The following is a 16092-nucleotide window of genomic DNA, read 5'->3' as shown; positions in this document are numbered from 1 at the left end:
GTTGTGTTTCTGTCGTTACACTCACTCAACGAGATTCAAATGCTGAATATTAGACTAGACTCAATGGGATGGGAGCTAATGAATAATGATGAACTGGTGGCATTAATGAAAAGCAAATTTGGCTGCTTTTCAAGGGATTTTGTAACCTGTAATTATAGTTTTAAAAAAAGGCATCAATACCAGCAAACCAGGGCTCACTCTGACACTTGAACTGTTTGGCTTTCAGAGCTCAGAGTCTGGTCCTTCCTCCTCCTCCATCTACTTGCCAACCACTTGACAACATACATCAACGCTGCAAAGTGATTGACCCTTATTATAAGCTAATTCTCCTTTTTAAATGAAAAAACAATCCAGTTTAGTTTCCTCTCTCTACCTCAGAGGAGCACACTAAAGCTCAGAGACACTTTGCAGTTAACAGAACCCATGAAGAACATGACTTCTGAGCTCAATGAAACGTGTGACGAGAAGGACGCTGCATCGGTCAATATGGTGGTTTAATAGACGACATACATTATGAGGAAGGACCGGACAAACCACTTCATCAATGGCAACAGTTTCCTTAAATTAGCTTATTCACTCACTTGGGCAACAGAAAAGGTAAACTGGACTTTTTCACGTTGATGTATTTAGAAATGTAGGTCATAATGCTCTTTGGTGCGTTTTTGTTATGTGTTATGCATGTATGTTTGAGAGAGTGAATGTTAAGTCATCACTCAACAAACCTTTACAAACAGGTCATGACACAAAAGAGACACTGACAAAAAAAACAACCTCTTTTTATTGTTGCAAGTTGTGAACATGACAACCTGTTGTTGTTTGGTTTATGGCACTGAAATTAAAAGCTGAACAATATTAAAAAAAAAAAAAAAAGCCATAATCTTACCAAAACCTTATTTAAGGTGTGGTGTTTACCAGCATACAACTAGGCACAAATAAAAAAAAAAAGACCGTTTTCCTTCTTAGTTCTCTAAAAATACAAACAGGGCTTCATTACTGTTAACACACTATTGACATACAACGTAGGATCAATAACAGGACCGACGTTAACAAATAAATATGTTTAAACATTTCAGTGTGACAACGTTGGCAGAGGAAAAGTAATAACTGCTCAACGTGAAATACAACTCGAGGCTTTCATTTCAGAAATGAAACATCAACTCTGAACACTTAATTACGGAGCGGCGACACACAGATACAAAGGATGCGTGTCACTGATGAATTTAAATTTAAATGAGCTCCGGGTCCGATGATTCAAATCTCACTTTAACAAATGGCTTCCGCTGAACAGCCATTACTTTGTCGTGCTGTCAACTTCTGTTGTTTTTATAATGAAGGTAGTTTTTTTCATTACGGCACAATGGATTCTGAAAAGATCCACTTAAATGGATTCTGTGTCATTTATTTCCCTCCTTCCCACAAGACATGACTGCTAATGATGCTACATCAGATAAGAAACACTGTCGTCCATTTAATTCACCTCACAGACGATATTGAAGTGCAGGTACATTATTCGCCCTGTTGTGAGTGTGTTTTGAAGGTGCTGGGGGAACTGAGCCCAACAATACTGGACCGGCTCAAAACAACAAATCTAACGTTTGCAATTATGTTCTGACTTTTTTTGCTGGACTTCTAATGTACAACCACAAATAACTTCACAGCGATACATTTCTGAGAACGTCCCACATGTGACCACGTCAACATAGTTAGCAAACAGGCAACGCAAACTCAGAAGATCTAATTGAACACTACCGTGATGGACCAGTTTGTGATGCGTACTGCCACCTAGTCAAAAGAAAATTACCGAATTCTTTTGAGCGTCGCCTGCATTATTAAAGCCGTCGTGATATTGCAATACTGATATGAAAATCCTACATATATCCTTCATTTTACAAAAATGATTTGCACTGTTCCGTGATGTGTTTTGTTCCTTTGGATCAAATGAGTGCAGAATATGTTTTGTTATCGTTGTATTTAATTACCTTAAATGTAGAAGGCACCTTTCAATAAGCAAACGCAGCACAACAACATCGCACAACTCGATCAGACATCTTGGGAAATACACTGACTTTCTTTCTTTCCGAGGTTTCGATGAGAAGAACAAAAAATACAACTCTCATACCCGTCCGTTACGTGTATGGGTTGAGCCAGGAGGTGATTAGCTTAGCTTAGCATAAAGACTGAAAACAGGGCGAAACAGCTAGCCTGGCTCTGTCTAAAGATAACAAAGCCCAGCTACCAGCACCCCTGCAGCTCACTAATTAACAAGTTACATCTTGTTTGTTTGATTTCCCCTAACCAATCGCTAGAGACCATTGTATCTGCCTGAATCTAAACTGCATGGAGTCGACACTGGTGTGTGGCCGTGGGGCAAAGTAACAACAAACCACGATGGCGGCTCGGTTGCTTTTTTAATCGAGAAACCGCCGTTACGTGTCACAGTGCCGGACGAAGCAGTCCACTGGGCAGATTCAACGGTCTGGACCTATCGACGACTGACAACCACTTTAACTGAAGTTACTCAACTCAGCGGAGAGCTAGCCCGTAAAAACCCATCGATGTATTCAAGACAGCTCTTCTTGTCCCGGTGGCCACGCCTGGTATTGCAACAAAAAAAAATCCTCTTAGGCCCAAAAAGCTTTTTACTCATAAACTAACTCTCGGCAAGAAAGTGAAAAAGTGTATTTGCCAGAAGGCCGGACTCTGTCTTTAAAACGTAGCATCTAGGCTAGTTAAGTCAACATCGCTCTGATTTTTGTATGGATTACACTGTGAGGCGTTTCTGTTATTTTGTCTACCAATTGTATCTTTCAGATCCCCCCCCCCCCTGACGGTTAGCATACCCGACCGTCACCACCCCGTGCTCCGTCTCGATCAGACCCAGGCGTGGACGCTGCCCGCCCAGTCCAGCATCCGCCCTCGGTACCAGGCGCGCGTGATCGGCTGAATGAGCAGCAGGAGTCGAAACCGTCGGAGCAGCCCGCAGAAGATGGCGGCGGCGACGACCACGAGGGGCGACATCATCACGAAACCCAGGATGATGAGGGCGGAGCAGCTGTTATCGTCGAGGTAACGACAGATGGCAGAGGGGGCGTCAAGGACCTACGAGGACAAACACAGAGGGAGATCGTAAAGTAGACAGGAGGGCTCAGGAGGACATGATCAACAGGTAGGATTTGATAATCGTGTATGTGCATGTGCGTGTGTTTGCATATGCTCAGGGTGCAGAAGTGGGACGGTGTGGGTAGTGGGCTGTGACAGAGCTTCTCCCAGCCTCCCTCTACAGTTCAGATAGTGTCTCATAGCTGTGTGTAACCCTCCGAGCTGTCAATCACCCGCGGGGCGAGAGAGAGACGGAGGATGGGCCCGGGAGAAAGAGATGGAAACTAAAGTAAGACGTAAAAAGGTTCAGCTGCAGAAATACACACTTGCATCCTTACAAGAACATTACACCAGAGTAGTACGACACATACACACAGACACATGAAGTGCATTATCTCAGACACACTCAAGAGAATTATTTGATTACGTCTGAAGCCCTTTTCTAAAAGATCTCCCATTGTGAGCTTTTTCAAAAGGAGCTTCGCCCTCAACAAACGCCCCCTAGCAACAGCAGTGTTCAACACACTCATGAACACACACACACACACATCTTGTCAAGTGCACACTGTGCTTTCACTGCGTACATATTCCTCCTTGTCGTGCTGTCAGTGTGTCTGTGCACAGCTGGTGCTGGCACCAAATCAGACAGTCTTGTCTTCTCAGTGGGGCCCTCTCTCCGTGTTCAGTCTGTCGCCACTGACTGACATTGTCTGTAATTGTTTGCACTGAACTGACATTTGCTCTGGCCTAATCTGATTGTAGTCTTGTTGCAAGTTCTTACTTTGCTCCGTCATATGGTCTGTGCCTCCAGAAACCAAAATCATTCAACACACTTGGACCGAAAGGACCAACTCTATCAAAGGTGGGCTGCGAATGCCGTGACCTGTCCGGCAAAAACCAAAGGCGAGAGCTGTAGATCCTCTTCGGCATGATCCCAGGACTCAGCGTAGTCTACTGATGATCTGTCTGCTCGTCATGTGACTCACAGCCTCACCCTTCTCCTCACCTCATTACAAGAAGCACTATCAGACAGGCTCCAGCATTCAAGTTAGTAAAAAAGTGAATAAAAAAAACAACAACACGTACAAACACGAGGGATAAGCCTGAACACCTTTGTGGAGACGGCGCCAACGTATTACTAGTGCAGCCAAAGAAGACTGTCCTTAAGCCTTTGATTGTATGTTTTTCCTCCAAGACTCCAGGTGCCTTAATGAGAGTAAATCACATGGGATTACTTGCCTAAACTTCCAGTAAAGACACAGACTGCAGATTCCTCCTTGTTAATGATTTGTCAATTCACTGTCGTGTTGGCACAGAGCGCTATCCGTTTAAAGCTTTGCAAAAGTATTTTTTTTCTAGCCACTTGGGGGCAGCAGAGACCAGCTGCAAACACAACGCTGAACATATTCAACACATTTTAAGTCGTCGAACTTGTTAGCAAACACAGTTATCGTTCATTATCCACATGATGAATGAAGGTGCAGCATTCACTCTGCTTTGCTCTCCATCACCTCCTGAGACAAACATCTGTCTCTTTGGCTGATTAATGCTCCGTCATGTTCCCCAGCTAGTCGCTAACTGTGTCTGTCCGTCATTTGTTGCTGGGTACAAACAATGTTTTTTTTGGGGTTTTTTTTGCTTAATACAGCTGCTTGCTGATGCTGGAAACACTAAATTGGATTTGTCACTATGAGCTACATTTCCCGCAATACATTTGAATGATTGTTTATATAATAAATAATGACTATAACGGCTTTAATTATCCTCAACATGTGCACCAAAGTTCCTACTTTCAGGAAGTGCAAGAAATATCCAAGATGTCAGAGAAATTTAAAACAATTTAAAGTTATGAGCACCTCAATGCCCCAATTACAGTTGTTGTGTTTTTTTTATAATTATTTTGTACCTTTTTGCTTTTATTTTGGCAGAAGGAAGTTGAGATGGACATGAAACACGTGGAAAAAGGAAAAGGGGTCACAACCTGGAATCTAATCAGGGATGTTGCAGTTAAACGATGTGTGTCTTAGACCAATACCCGGACACTTACAAGGCTTTTAAGGACAATGCAGTTGTTCCTGACTTGCCAACCAAATCTAAACTTGTGAGGATTACTGGTTAATAAACAGTGAAGTGTGGCGGAGAGAATCAATGCAGTAAATATCTGGCAAGAACTGTGCAACTACAGCAAACCAAGTATTGTTGTTTTTCAAGATTATTAACATTTTTTTATGCCTTAAATCTTGTTCCAAATACCTGCAGCAGTAGATATGTTCTCACACTGTTGACACTGTTTTCATATGTAGTCTGTAGTCTACTTGAAGAGTGGAAACTATCTTATTATAAAACAGTGTTTGTGAACAAAATCTGTGGCGAAAAAGTGCACCACACAGACATCCCAAATCTTCATCCTATTATTCATGCACTGTGAAAAATACTGAGCCACTCCTGCCACTGTAACAGAATGTTAATATCTGGACCTTGAATCCTCCGACCGATCATCCAGAAGCAGGATTAGCTCAGAAGCATCTTTACAACTTGCATTTTGCAGCTCAAATCACACTCAAGGGGTCTAGAATAACAGTAAACTTTTCCCTCTCAGCTTGTATTTGCTGCAACGAGAATAAACAACAGGGGGTAATATCTCACCCTGGAGTGACACAGGAAGCCTGTGTACAGCAGCAGCATTGCAGGCAGCAGCACCACAGAGAAGACCAGAGCCAGGAGCGCAGCGCTGGCTAAGACGACGCACAGGTCCCAGAGGAGGAGCGCCGCCCCGCAGGCCACGCAGCCAAACCTGCCCCTGCGGCTGCCCCACGCACTGCCCCCGCTGTGGGCCACAGGAGGGGGCAGGATCTTCACTTCCTCCCCGATCCAGAACTCCTCCTCTTTCTCCTCCTCGCCTGAACCGCCATTGTCCAAGTCCACGTCCATACCACACATCCTGAGCCAGAAGAGAGACAGACAGAGAGAGAGAGTGGACTCAGGGTGGATTGTTCTGATTCAGACTGCAGTTACTGACACGTCCTTTGACTTATTCATGTTTAAATTGAATGAATGTAAAAGAGATCTAACAGCTTTACTGTACTAATTTAAATTGTTATATTATGAAAATCTATATTAACTAGAAAAAAAAGAGGTCTTTGAACATATTTTTAAGATAAATAAGTCCATGTCTTGTCACTTTTTCTCATGTTGAATCACACACAAAACACGTTCATTATTTAATATAAGCTAATCTAATACATGCTGAATTTAAAAAAACAACCTTACAGACTGAGGCCTGTCCTCCCACCGCCCTCTTCTTTATTCAATCCAAGCAGCCAATAACTCATTACACTATGTAAATGAAACGACTTTACACACACACACACACACACACACACACACACACACACACACACACACACACACACACACACACACACACACACGCACACACACACTTTTGTCCAATGTCTTCCCATCGCTCCTCCGGTCGATCTCATCGATCAGGGCTTTGTCACTAAAGCCCGGCCTGTATGCCAATACGGTGCATTTTAAGATAACGCGGCTCGGAGCCTCATCAGGCTAACCCTGAACGACCTGCTGCTGAGCTGAACACACGAACCAGGAGCACCGCACCGGAACGGGACACATGTCCTGCTCCTCTCCAAAGCAGTTTTGAACACACCTTCATCATGCTGCTTCAGATGCTCCTTCACCTTGATGGATGCATTACTGTAGCTGTAGTTTCTGTTTATATTTTAGTTTGGACTTGGTTACTCTGCTGTGTAGTCTGTGAACTGTTAAACCCGGATGTCACAAGCATTAATGTACAGAGTAGCTGCATGCATCCTATGATAAACAACACGTTAGAAATTAATGAGAATATTGTTGCCTACCTCCAAGTACAGATCCCGGTAATCTCTCCGGTGTGTTTGAGTTCTTCTCCCGGTTATCCAGTCAAAGCTCCTAATTTCACCTAAAAATGAAATAAATACTTGTGAGTGTACTTGTTTTTTTTTTTAAAAAAACAGCAGCGGAGGAGAGCGCCGGTGAGTTGAACCCCGCGCTGCTGTGGTGAAGCTGTCTGAGGAGCCGCTGCGCGTCTGTGAGGGCGAGCGACTCCGGGCCGCGCGCACTGTCGCTCAGTTGCGCGCTCACGCGGTCTCGCAACAATTAGACATTTTAGTTTCGAACATTTTAACGCGACACACGTGAACGCACCTCTACGGGTACCGAAGGAGCACAAAGGGCTGCGTGTTCATCATCGCTGTACATTTTCTGTCTACATAACCCTTCATAACCCGTTATGAATATATATATAATATATGATTCAGCTAATGGCTGTATTTAGGTAACTAATGGTCTTTAGTCACATGCATCATTAAAAGCAACTTTGGGGTTGCCAGGTTGTGGAAAATCTTCCATTATGATACATATTGAAATCATTTGATCAACTTATTACTGCAGACTTGGTGGATTGTTGTAAAACCCATTATTAACACTTGAATGACTTGAATTTGTACTCATTTATGGATTACCAACATTTCTAAAAAGCATTGTTATCAAATAGAAAGGATACGCACAAACCAAATAAAGTACTTTTTACAACCTGGCAACAAAGTCGTTCTTATTAATGGCTTATAACTGATGAATATACAACTATAACTGATACCATTAGATGCTACTTATGCCCTTTATAAAGTAAACGTAATAAAGGTAAATAGATATGCACTAAATTGTTGTAAAATGAACCTAAAAGACACATCTGGACTACATTATGAGTTCACAGTTGAACACTGTATTAAGCTATTGTTTAACAATAAGCCAATTCAATAGAGGCATTGTTGGTAGTATGTTGTGTTTGTCGGTTTAAACAATAATTGAAATGAATTATTACAAGGCTGCTCGTGGCCCGGATCTGTTCATGTTGTTATTTGTCCATTAAAATTTGAGTTCAGCATTTAATCAGATAAACATCTCAGTAAAATGACAGTAGGGTACACTTTAAGATAGAGGTACACATACTCTCAATAGTGATGTTTTAAACAGGAACATAAGGAAGTCAAAGTTTGATAAACAAGTCAAGATCTCAATAAGCTGAGATGTGTTCAGAAATGTCCCTCTGAGGTTTCTCCTCTGCAGTCTGCCTTTCACCAATCTTCAGCGCATCCGATGTGTGTCCAGGAGATAAGCGGTGATCGATTTGTTTTGCAGCGCAGACAGACAGTCAACCTTTCGCTGTTCAAATTTAATTACAAGGAACAAGGGAAAAAAGACGAGATGATATGGGACAGAGCTGACGAGAAATGGATGAATAGATATACTGTCTGGGGAAGCAGAGATAGAGACGAGAGAGTGATTGATGAAGGAGAGGAACGACGCTGCAGAGACTCTATGGGTGAGATGTTGTGGCTCGGTGTGTTTGGTGTCTGGCTCTATAGGAGTGGGACAAGTAGGTAAAGAGGCTTACAGTAGATATCACCTTTCTACGCTCCACCTGTAACATCTGCTGACATCTGCTGGACTATCTGTGAACGCTTTAAACTAAACACAGCACAGACTTATTTCATCGTTTGGTAGCCTCTTCAGACAATGTTCCTCCTGTTGTGCTCTCCGCACGAGGTCACCCACCGTCCACTGACTGAACAGCATCCTGCAGGTTACCATGGTGATTAATCTTCAATTACTACTTCAATTCATCATCTGTCTGTCTGTCTGTCTGTCTATCTGTCTGTCTATCTGTCTGTCTCTGTATCTGTCTGTCTGTCTGTCCGTCTGTGTCTGCCTGTCTCTGTCTCTCTGTCTGTCTCTGTCTATCTGTCTGTCTCTCTGTCTGTCTCTGTCTCTCTGTCTGTCTGTGTCTGCCTGTCTGTCTGTCTGTGTCTGTCCGTCTGTCTCTCTGTCTGTCTGTGTCTGTCTGTCTCTCTTTCTGTCTATCTGTCTGTGTCTGTCCGTCTGTCTATCTGTCTGTCTCTCTGTCTCTCTGTCTGTCTGTGTCTGTCCGTCTGTCTCTGTCTCTCTGTCTCTCTGTCTGTCTGTGTCTGTCTGTCTCTCTTTCTGTCTATCTGTCTGTGTCTGTCCGTCTGTCTCTCTGTCTGTCTATCTGTCTGTCCGTCTGTCTCTCTGTCTGTCAGAATAAGTTCACATTTTTTCAAATGCTCATATGTACATTGACAGTTATTGGTCGTTGTTTCTCTCCATACTTTCTGTAAAGAGATCCTTTAGTAACATGCCTACAACGTTGGACAGAGGGGACAAAATGAACGGTTTGAGTTTCATCAAGTGGAAATCGTCCAAGGTCTTTTGGGTAAGAGATTCCCTCTTTGTGTGACTATCCTTCTGCAGCAGCTCGGCAAGTTCAACGCTGTCTGTTGAAATACAAAGACTGTAACCTGATATTAGCTTTAGCCGGACTTTTTAAAGGCATTTTTGCACAGCGTGAGGACAGTGGGTTTCCCCTCCCTCATCTCTTACTTTGCAGACATACTAAGAATGCATTTTAAAAAACTCCTTTATGGGCATGTGAGCATTGCTTTAAGACAGACTTGAAAAAATGTCATCCTTTAAATTCTGCATTATTCTTAAAGTACAAAAAATCCTGAATAACATGAAGTAAAACTCTCTCTGTGGCTTTTCCATCACCGCATCTCATTAAACTGTCTGGCACACTGAGATCGTATTCAGGCCAATGAAGCAGGCAGGGTCTCTTCCCATCATGCACCTCTTCTGTGCTCCAGTAACCGGAACCAACATCCATTAAACGTATGTCCACGGCTGTGGTTTTGTTGATCGAAGACAATAACACAAAAATTCAAACAACAGCCGCATAATAATAAAGAAAACTACTTCAGTCTGAGAGACAAAACACAAAAGAAGAGCATTAACTGGCACTATGAATAAAAACAAACGGGCAGTTATTACAACAATAGGATTTATTGCATTAAAGCAGATAAAAAAAAGTAATGAGACTACAGATTACAGATCGACAGACATGTCATGTCTGGATGCACACATTTGCATGTTTAGTTAGAAAAAAACCCCAAAAAGAATACATAGGCTGGTGTGTTTGTATGAGTTTATATACAATAGAGTGTAATCTGATAGCATGACTTTGTGAGCGTGTGTGTGTGTGTGTGTGTGTGTGTGTGTGTGTGTGTGTGTGTGTGTGTGTGTGTGTGTGTGTGTGTGTGCCTTTAGAGAAACCTCTTGACTGAACTGAAGCCATATTTTCAAAGTGCCTTTACTACAGATTGGTACAAAGGATGCAGTGTGGAGGAGAGAGAGGTCGTGAAAGACGAGCAAAGTGACACAAAAAGGGTCGCACACCTATCCTCCATCTGATGTGTGCGGTAGTGTGTGGTGCTCTGTGTGTGGGTGAGCGTGCTTTTTAGAGTGTGTGTCTGAAGGGGGCAGAGGGTGAGACTGAGCACCGCTGAGGGTGTCAGATAAAGACGGAGCGTCCAGGACGTTGTCTGCTGAATACAGCTGCATCACCGCCCCCTCCTGGCCACCTTCTTTACTGCAGGACTGGCAGCTACAGTGGAAGATTCTCTCCACCAGCTTATCCACCTGAGGAGAGTCTTCATCTCCCGGGCACTCCAGAGTCACCTGTTCTCACACACACACACACACACACACACACACACACACACACACACACACACACACACACACGCAATTCATTACATACAAATACATTTATACATAAAGAGAGAGAGTTGTTTATTTAGTAGAAGTTGAAGTAAGGGCTTATAATGCCAACAATACTTTCTTTCCTGCCCTACAAAATAAAGTAAATAAAACTCATTTAAAACAATAAAGGCAAGAGAAATACATTATGTTGTTTCAAATTAAATAAAAGAATATTCTGAACAAAAAACACATACATTTAATGTGTAGCTAAGAGTGTTGAGGGTGTATGATGGTTTTGTTGTTATCATATTTATTTATAATGTACAACTACTTTGAAAAGGCATAAAATGAGTAAGCGACACTGACATGAATGGGTTATTTTTCCATTTATTCTTTCTTGTGTACATATTTATTTACTTGTATTAATTGAGATATTTTGTTATGTTACTACCTTTCCTTCTAAGGAAATCTGATATTTACCATATGTGCATATTGCTGCTGTATATGTGGATGGATGATGTGTTTTTGGTTAAATTCTTAGTCCTTAGTGCTGCGTTTTTATGCTTTGTTGAAGGGTGTTGTATTTTCATGCTAAGAAAATGATCGCGCCACGATTGTATTGTCCTTGGAACAAATATACAATAAACAGAAAATATATATATATACGAGCGCCTTGTAAACCTCAACTTTGCACAAGCTCTTCTGGCTCTCAAGACATCGCGCTACTTCCTCTCATCCACTGAAAATGATAATTCAGCAGTTTTATCAAGATCTACCACCAAGAGCCAAACCAGCGAGGAGCAGTCTCCTCTCTGAATGTAGTTTAAAGCCCTGCAGCAACAATCACAACCACAGGCAAAAAAAACATCCATTTCCACATAGTTAGAGGTAATCCGAGATTGTGAACACACTTTCTCCGGATTTTCTCAAGCAACCAAAATAGTATGAAAATGACTGAATCTATCAGGTAACAGCAGTGCACTCCAAGAGATACAACATTTTCCAGTGAAACATGAGGCGACCCCACCTGAAGTCCCACCCGCCTAGCCTACCTGGCAGCTTTCCAAACTACACCTCGCTACAAAGCCTTTGTTGTTGAAAAGACTGGATTCGTTCCGGCTGACACGGACAATGAACTTTTGAGGAATATAAGATACAGGATCAAGGTTCATCGGTAACCCATAGAGGGAACTGCAGCAATTGTGGCACAAATCTATCAGAACTTCTCTATTTCTTCTTTTTTTTTCTTCTTCTTCTGCTTCGTGTTAGCCGGTGAACAGGCATTCTTTCATGTTCGAAACCTGTGGTTTTGTGTGCGAGTTTGCAAAAAGTCTGCGTTGGTGTGTGTGTGTGTGTGTGTGTGTGTGTGTGTGTGTGTGTGTGTGTGTGTGTGTGTGTGTGTGCTCGCTTATGAGCTAATGTGCCATAAATCTTACCACTTCCCACTGTGTCTGGGCAGGCATGCAGGAGTCACAGTGCACCAGGGACTCGGTTGACTGTGGGAACGTGTTGGGGACGCTGTAACTGAAACACTGACCCAGACACGCTCTGCGAGGAGGAGGAGGAGGACAGAGTGCATTATTGCATGATTCATATGCACAGCCAGAGCGTTCACGCCTGTGAAAGCAAGAGCTGTGGATGTCTGGTAGCCTCAGGCCAAACACAAAAATCACAAAATGGAGACTCATAAACGTAAAGTGAATCGCTGGGAAACTTCTCCTTAGAAGTGGAAATGATTAAGATGAGTGTCCCTTTCCCAAATAATATTTTGTTGAACATAAAAAAGTAATGTGCAAAACATGTACATGTGGGGACTGCAGCTGAGGGAGGAATACGTATAAATATTTTGAGTTTGAATAGAAATTACAGTTGCATGTTTTGTCCACTGACTACAGATGGAGCACACTGAACAAAAGGACAAGTCTAGTGGTGTTCTATATGTCAACAAATACCGTTAAAAGAACAAATTGATCCTTACTCAGTATTGTTGCTCACATATTACACATTACTGAGCCACATCATGAACATGAACATGCTGTATATACTCACTAGAGCAACAAAGCATTGGCTGAAAATAGTCCCCGAATAAATGCACTACTTACTGTTTGAGTATTGTTTGATAAAAGGAACAGCTGTTTTATTTTTTTATTCAGCCTTTTTTTTTTTTTTTTTAACATGAAGGAACACGTTCATGACCCGTTCCTTTAAGATTTTATGTCCTCAGGAGGAACCGATGGCCGTTGTTGGTTTTGGTCTTTTTCATTCGGATTTGTTGACAATAAGAAACAGATTAATATCGTCAGTGTTCGGCTTTAACATCAATGTCTGCACTTTCCTGAACAATCTTAGATTCTTTCTTTAAGTCGTTTTTTTTTCAACCGATTCACATTTATTTCAAGTATGCACAGAAATCAACATGCAGAATTGAAAGTTGCTCGACAAAGTGAAGCGAAAGTAATCTGTTATTTCTTCATACTTCAAGTGGAATGGATGGACTGGAGACTATGCGAGTTGATTTTAACTAAATGAATTTGAAACAAATAACTACTACCAGTAAGGCGGAAAAATACAAGAAATCTGAAATACATTTCTGCATTAACCAGCTGCAGAGAACTTGTCAGACGGACAAGGAGCGAGACAGAGAGGGCCTTCATCCTGACCTGTTTTGAATAGAGCGAGGCTGACAACCCGTGTGCCCGACTATCTGTGTGATGTTCTTGGCTTCGCACCAGGCGCTCTTGTCAGGGAACAGCGCCAGGCGGTTGATGTGTGCAGGCGGTGCCGCTGAATACAGTGCAAACAGTGCCCAACAAATCTGAATCCTCTGCCACATGACTGCACCTAAAGGGGCAGAAAAACCACAGCGTTTCACCGCTCTGTTGATCTTCTTCCACACACACACACACGCACACGCACACGCACACACACACACACACACACACACACACACACACACACACACACACACACACACACATTCAAAAGAGCATAGTCACAAACTCTCTTGATGTTTTTCTCTGATGTGCACCGGTCGGATGTTGCCTGGATTTACAGTTGCTTTGAAATTAGGATTTAGCATATCCCTCCAGATGTAAATTGGGAAATTTGATGAGTCAGCTTGAAACCCAGGGGTCTCTTTACGTCATATTTTCTGCATGTTTGACTCGTTTGAATGATTAAAAGAGACGACCTCCTAATTATCTGAATCGCCAGCTGCAGTGAGAACAACCCATATACTGAGTTCATAGTGTCCAAAAAAATACGATACACAATATGGGGAGACGGGCAAACGTCTGCTCCTACCACCCGACTCTGATCGTCTCTCCTCTGCTCCGTTTCACACTCTCCTTTTAAAAAAATGCCTCAGCCGGTCACGTCATTTACGGCCCACAAAATCGTTTTCTCCTGCCTTATAAAAAAAGTGTCTGGTGGTCACCCACATAGACACACAGACACACCTTTCAGCACTTCCATATGTCTCTGACACGAGACACCATGTCTACAAGAATCAATAGAGCTCTGCTTATCTATTGTGTATAGATAATAAAGATAAAGGGACATCTGGGGTGTGTTGTTCTGTGGGTGGGGGGGGGGGGGACTTTCTTTAAAATGTATAAATCTATTATAATTTATTTTACAGACTGCAGGCTACATTCTTCAAACACAGCATGTTTATAGACTGTATTATGTTATGCTAATTAGAATCAGCTTTTATTGGCCAGGTATGTGAAGGCTTTACACATACCAGGCATCTGACACCGGTATTTGTGTGTTGCTCTCATTGTACATGGTCACAGAAATATAAAAAAAAAAACAAGAGTTAACACAAACAGTGTTTTTTATGAGATTTTATATGGATTAAATGGTGAAATCTGAATTTGAATAGAGTGTTTCCCACCATCTCTGGTACGGGATCAGTGCCCAGTAATTTAACATACGGTAAACGTAAGTTATTCCGGTTGACAGAGGTCAAAGAGATGTCAAGAAATGTTCCCTTCTGACTTTATCTTTTAATTATCGCACTCGGTCTATAGCCTCACAGTTTAGGCAACGTGACTCGCCTGATTTTTTTTTTTTCCACCGGCAAGTTCACGTTTTTCCATGGAGTTACTTCGGAGGTTGGGAGAAGTTGCAACATTTTAAACAAGTGTCGCAGCTCAGTAACGGATGAAAAGCAAGGTTACACCTAGAGGAGGACGCGTCAGCGGCTCTCCGAGGCTGCCTAACGACAGTATCGAGCGAAAGCTACTAATAAACTACACTTCTCAAACTATGAGTAACGGCGTAAAAGTTACTTTCTGTGTAACGAACCCCGTGGAGACACTTACCAGCGCGAGGAGCCGCCTGTGGAGCACTGCGCAACGTCCCGCGGAGCTCAGCCGTCTCCTGCTAGAAACCAGAGGATGCGGTTTTCTGTCGGATATCAGCGTCCGCGGATAATGTCAGGACAATGTGAGCACTTCGTCAGCAGGCGAGGAAATGCGTCCGAACCCAGTCCGTCATTAAACAGTTACATCATCCGGAAAGAAAACAGAGCCGTGCGTCTGACGGGGAAAGGATGGAGAGATGGGGTTACTACTTCTGCGCGCTATCTCATCACCGAGTCCATCGGCTCACACCGGCCCTCCCCTTTGTTCTCTCTGCCCGTCCGATGTTTAATTCCCTCGTAACTCTGCCGAGAAACACTTTCCAAGTTGTTGTCTTTTGTTGTAAAACTCTGGAGCAGAGGTTAGGCGCGGTTGAGCCCCCAGACAGGGGTCCTGCTGTGCCGTTTCTGGAAGAAAAACGGAGGAGGAGGAGGAGGGGGGTGAGGAGGAGGAGGAGGGGGGCGAGGAGGAGGGGGACTGTTGGGAAGGTTTCAAATGTTTCCCAAAGTAGGAACGAGGCCAGATCGCAGATCAGATTCAAAGGAGGGAAAAAATGCAAATGGAAACACAAATAGTGTCACACGTTATCTTTGCAATCTGGCAACGTCTTACTCACACGTTTTTTTGGTTTTGTAATTAAAACACTAATAACGTTGATAATGCAACACAACTGGAAAACAGATCCACACTCAACAGACCGATGCTTTGATCCATTTTCTTTTTCTTTTTTTTTTTTTACCTAGAAAGTTGAAATTATGTCAACATCACGTGCTCGTGACAACTTGATCTAATTAAGGCCTCGATAAGTTTGGAGTGAAACCACTGACAGACTGCAAGGCATCTCAAGTTCAAATAATTCGACTTCCAAATGAACACACAAATAACAATACTCTATAGCAGAGCATTCACAGGGGCCATATTTCTGCATATCACGCAGCTGACAACAACAATAACGTTTTCGATGCCAGACCTTTGCTTGTAACTGAGTATTTCTATAGATCTGTGTACA

General features: G+C 42.7%; 2 protein-coding genes across 2 annotated transcripts; both read right to left on the bottom strand.

Annotated features, from left to right (window-relative positions):
• Positions 1-759: 759 nt before the first annotated feature.
• LOC137873676 (transmembrane protein 88-like) lies at positions 760-7163 on the bottom strand. The gene is made up of 3 exons (XM_068711993.1): positions 6981-7163; positions 5746-6040; positions 760-3099 (listed from the first exon to the last, which is right to left on the bottom strand). Exons 2-3 carry the CDS (start codon positions 6037-6039, stop codon positions 2872-2874), a joined length of 522 nt encoding a protein of 173 aa, XP_068568094.1. The 5' UTR covers position 6040; positions 6981-7163; the 3' UTR covers positions 760-2871.
• Positions 7164-9998: 2835 nt separating this feature from the next.
• On the bottom strand, positions 9999-15490 carry nbl1 (NBL1, DAN family BMP antagonist). Its single transcript, XM_068711992.1, has 4 exons — positions 15045-15490; positions 13377-13557; positions 12153-12264; positions 9999-10692 (listed from the first exon to the last, which is right to left on the bottom strand). Exons 2-4 carry the CDS (start codon positions 13547-13549, stop codon positions 10411-10413), a joined length of 567 nt encoding a protein of 188 aa, XP_068568093.1. The 5' UTR covers positions 13550-13557; positions 15045-15490; the 3' UTR covers positions 9999-10410.
• Between the last annotated feature and the right edge of the window lie 602 nt (positions 15491-16092).

The sequence above is a fragment of the Cebidichthys violaceus genome, unplaced genomic scaffold, assembly GCF_023349555.1.
Source record: "Cebidichthys violaceus isolate CVI_PGR_0920_01 unplaced genomic scaffold, fCebVio1.0.p SCAF_17, whole genome shotgun sequence".
In the NCBI taxonomy this organism is placed as follows: Eukaryota; Metazoa; Chordata; class Actinopteri; order Perciformes; family Stichaeidae; genus Cebidichthys; species Cebidichthys violaceus.
The sequence above is the reverse complement of the archived record's forward strand: the minus strand, read 5'-3'. Positions and strand labels throughout refer to the sequence as shown.